This window comes from Camelina sativa, chromosome 12 (assembly GCF_030686135.1).
Source record: "Camelina sativa cultivar CO46 ecotype springtype chromosome 12, ASM3068613v1".
NCBI classification, from domain to species: Eukaryota; Viridiplantae; Streptophyta; class Magnoliopsida; order Brassicales; family Brassicaceae; genus Camelina; species Camelina sativa.
The window spans coordinates 33,915,853-33,919,638 of record NC_141891.1 but is presented as its reverse complement, the minus strand read 5'-3'; the positions used below and the strand labels follow the sequence as shown (position 1 = coordinate 33,919,638).

Below are 3,786 nucleotides of genomic sequence, written 5' to 3'. Positions count from 1 at the left end.
GATACGAAATTCCAAATAAATTTGATTTTAAGCATTAGAGGACGATTTGGTTTTATGTTGAAATCGAATTACCTTGTTATAGCCGATAGATCCTTAACTATTGTTTTATGTTAAGGATCTCCATGATATTCTCGCGGCTTCTGCTCCGAATCTTTACTGGGTGATCCCATAACAGATTTACCATATCTCCCGGAATGTTTTGGCAATCTTACTTCATCATCCTTCTCTTCCACAATTTCACAAGCGCCTCCAAACGATCCCATTGCAAAACAGAGCTTATACAGTAACTAAAAATCTCTTGAGATAAATCAAAGCAGCACCGAGTTATTCATCATCTTTCTACGATCCGTTTCTAAACTTCTGGGAAACACAGTCACACAGTTACCTGAAAAAGAATAATCAGAAGAAAAAGACTGGTTAAAGCAATGTGTATGATAAAGTGATATATGAAATTAAAGAGAAGCAACAGATCTGGAAAGCAAAGTTAATAGTGCTATAGGTGTTTCATTATTTGTCTTTTGTAGACTTAATTTTGAACCCTACACAAAGTACAGATAGGGAGAGGTACCCATAAATTAATACAGCGAAGAAAAAAAAGATGACAATTTTATATTGAAAAATTTGTTAAAAAACCATCACTGTAATTGAAATCTGAAGATATTTTCAACAATTGAAATTAAAATTAGTTAGTCGACTTATGTGTGAACAGGAATTTGCTATGAAGAACCCTAAAGATTGAATTTTTACAGAAAAGTTTACGAATTTAATAAAACAAACCGCGAAAAGTAGAAAGCTTGGAGTGAGGTAAGAGATCTAACAAACTATGAGGAACAACATCAGAAGGAATCGATTAAGTCACAACAGATCTAAAAGAAACTTAAAAATTTACAGGGAAACAAAGAACAGTGTAGCTGGTGAAGCATGAGTGAAGAAGATTCGATTTAACCCAGCTAAATGTAGCAATTTTTAGTTTTTTTTTTTTAACAAAACCCCACAAACAAATCACAAATGTCAAATCAGAGAGAGAGAGAGAGAGAGCCAATGCGTGAAACAAAGATAAAGCTTAAAGCAAACCCAGAAAACAAATTGAAAAAAAGATAAAACCTAAATGTTTTGAGTTGAAACTGCAAAGACTCGACCACATATAGATAATGAAAGGTCAGAATAAAAAAAAAAAAAAAAAAAAAAAAAAAAGGAAAAATCTTCAGAGAAACCCACCAATAAACCCCTGAATACGGTCCCCAAATCTCATGAAAAAGCACTCAAAGAGAGAGTTTCAGAAGAACAAAAAAAATAAGTGCAAATGAAGCCGTGCATAAGCAAAAATAGAAGATCTCTTACCATAGTGATTTGTTATTTTTCTTTGGTGTCTCAGCCAAACACATCGTAGAGGAAGATTTACCCATTTTCTCATAGAAGAGATCACGAAATCTGCGACCTGCAAATTTAAGAAAGCAAAAGGATCTTAAAAATAAACATAAAATATTTAATTCTGTAAAAAATCAATGATCATATTAGATCGAGTGAGAAGGTCACAGAAATTTTCAGAATTGGATAACTAAAAGCTGAAAAACTCAGTTGCTAGTATCTATGTAAAAACTTTACTCAGAAATACTCATCCATAACACAAACAGAATATAGAAATTATTTTAAATTTCAATCAATAAACATGGAAAAAAATCAGACAATTAGAAACGAAAACAATACCCAAAATCAAACCTACTATCCTTTAAAATTGAAATCAAAATAGATCTTACATATTTATTAGTGGACTGGCGATAGAATAAGAAGCAATTAGGGAGAAAAAAAAAGAAGAGAGAGTGTCGAGAACATCATCTTACATATCTGTTACTGCTTTGCTGCCGCCACTTTCTCGTTGTAAAACTCAATCCCAGAACATCATCGTCCACTGTTCTGCTGAGAAAGAGAGAGAGGCGAGAGAGAAAACGAAGTTCTGGGTCAGGGTTTTGTTTCTTACTTACATATTGACAGAGTAATGGGCGGCTAAGATTAAAAAGATCTTAAAATATACGGTCAGGATTAAAAAAAAGTTAAGCAATGAACGTCTCAGATTATAACACAAAACCGGGTTAGATTACCGGGTCATTTTAGATCCGCGTGTTTATCCGTTTAGGAGGGGTGGAAATTTCGTCATTACCCTTTTAAAAAATCGAATATTTGCTTATAACTCTAATGGCATACCCTTGTAATTTCTTACAAAACGAAGGTTTAGTCCAAACTGTGTTTCAAAATAATAGTAGGGATTATAGACTTGTCGTTAATCTATCTTGGTTTTTTACATTTTGGATGTATTACTTAATTAAATTAGTCACTTAATTAAGATATCTATTTAAAATTTAAAACACGTTATTATTTATTTTAAAGATAGAAAATAGAAGGCATACACAATCTAGAGATCGACAACCTTCTACATTTTTGTCACACACGACAATTATTAGAAACATGAAAAACAACACTGTGAAATATGGCCACCCCCTTCACCTGAAGATGTATGTGGTATCTTCACGGATATGGTTGTTTAGGCAGTTTCAACTGTATTCATTGAGCCCTTGGTGCAGATTGTAGAACATGCCATGACGCATTTTTCAACAGCTCCATTCACAATTTCACTTGCATCTAGTCATTGAATCAAAATTTGAATGTATTACAAATGTGTTCTCTTGTGCAGTATTAAAAAAAAAAAAATTAGTAATGACAATGAGATTTAGGATTTTGCATTACCAGAGTTATGGAGAGTGGTTAGAGCACCGCAGATAGAAGATACACACCCAACATTGCAGTATTCATTCACAGCATCACCTTGAGACAAAAAAAAAAAAAAAAAAAAAAAAATAATGCAATCTTGATCCATATTTAATAACGTAAAATAATAATCAATTTACCTGTGCTCTCAAGAATGTCCTTCGTATATCCATTAGGACATTTCCCATTAACGATTTTGCAGCCACTGATGCTAGCACATCTTTCTCTGGAACCTCCTGCAAAGCGGCAAGAATTGTAGATATTTCTAGCAGTGGTGGAGGGACAACAGCTCTTAGCGTCAACTTGAATTTGTGCCATGAACAGACTCATTACAAGTACACTTAGAATCAATGTTTTTCCTTCCATCTTTCGACTGATTAGTTGTCTGATCACACAATGTATGTGGAGAGTTATAAGCTTGTATTGATGAACTGATGATGAAACAAGGCTCGCTTAAATACCAGTTGGTCTACAATTTGCAACCACTTAACTTTCTTTGATAGCCAGGTTTATCACATGCTGGGTGGACCAACCCTATCTTAATTGTTACCTTCACCTCCGGGTGATCTCTTATTAAGACCAACCCTATCTTCTTTTTATTTTTCTTCTTGGTTAAATGGAACCAAACAGAGAATTTTGTTGAAGTTTTCTGTTACTTAATATATTAGTTAGGATATTCCGTATAAGTTTGGCTGGTTATATTTTGTATGTTCGTGCTAACTGCTAATCGTATAATTCTTATGTACTTTCTAAAAATTTTGTATACAGCTATGATGAGAGTTGGTTATATGATGAGTATTATGTCGATAATTTTTTTTTATCAATTCTTGTGTATGAGTAGTTTTTAGAGGAAAAGATAAGAACGTTGTTTGTTACAACGTGTTTTTCGTTTCTTCGTTTAATTTTTAACCAACTCTCTTGTGGTTATGTAGGTATATATTAAATTTTTAACCAACTCTATTGTCGTTATGTAGATATATATATATATATATATATATATATATATATATATATATTTTAGAC

The 3,786-nt window shown here is 32.7% G+C and overlaps 1 protein-coding gene across 1 annotated transcript; it reads right to left on the bottom strand.

Moving 5' to 3' along the window:
• Positions 1 to 2,349: 2,349 nt before the first annotated feature.
• On the bottom strand, positions 2,350 to 3,398 carry LOC104724190 (putative thionin-2.4). Its single transcript, XM_010442639.3, has 3 exons — positions 2,904 to 3,398; positions 2,743 to 2,820; positions 2,350 to 2,637 (listed from the first exon to the last, which is right to left on the bottom strand). Exons 1-3 carry the CDS (start codon positions 3,127 to 3,129, stop codon positions 2,540 to 2,542), a joined length of 402 nt encoding a protein of 133 aa, XP_010440941.2. The 5' UTR covers positions 3,130 to 3,398; the 3' UTR covers positions 2,350 to 2,539.
• Between the last annotated feature and the right edge of the window lie 388 nt (positions 3,399 to 3,786).

Bases quoted from the DNA above. Each gene is read 5' to 3' on its own strand.
- LOC104724190 (XM_010442639.3), bottom strand. From the start codon at position 3,129: ATGGAAGGAAAAACATTGATTCTAAGTGTACTTGTAATGAGTCTGTTC. The intron at 2,821-2,903 runs GTAAATTGATTA...TTTTGTCTCAAG, and splicing joins GGACATTCTTGAGAGCACAG to GTGATGCTGTGAATGAATAC. The intron at 2,638-2,742 runs GTAATGCAAAAT...TTCAATGACTAG, and splicing joins AACCACTCTCCATAACTCTG to ATGCAAGTGAAATTGTGAAT.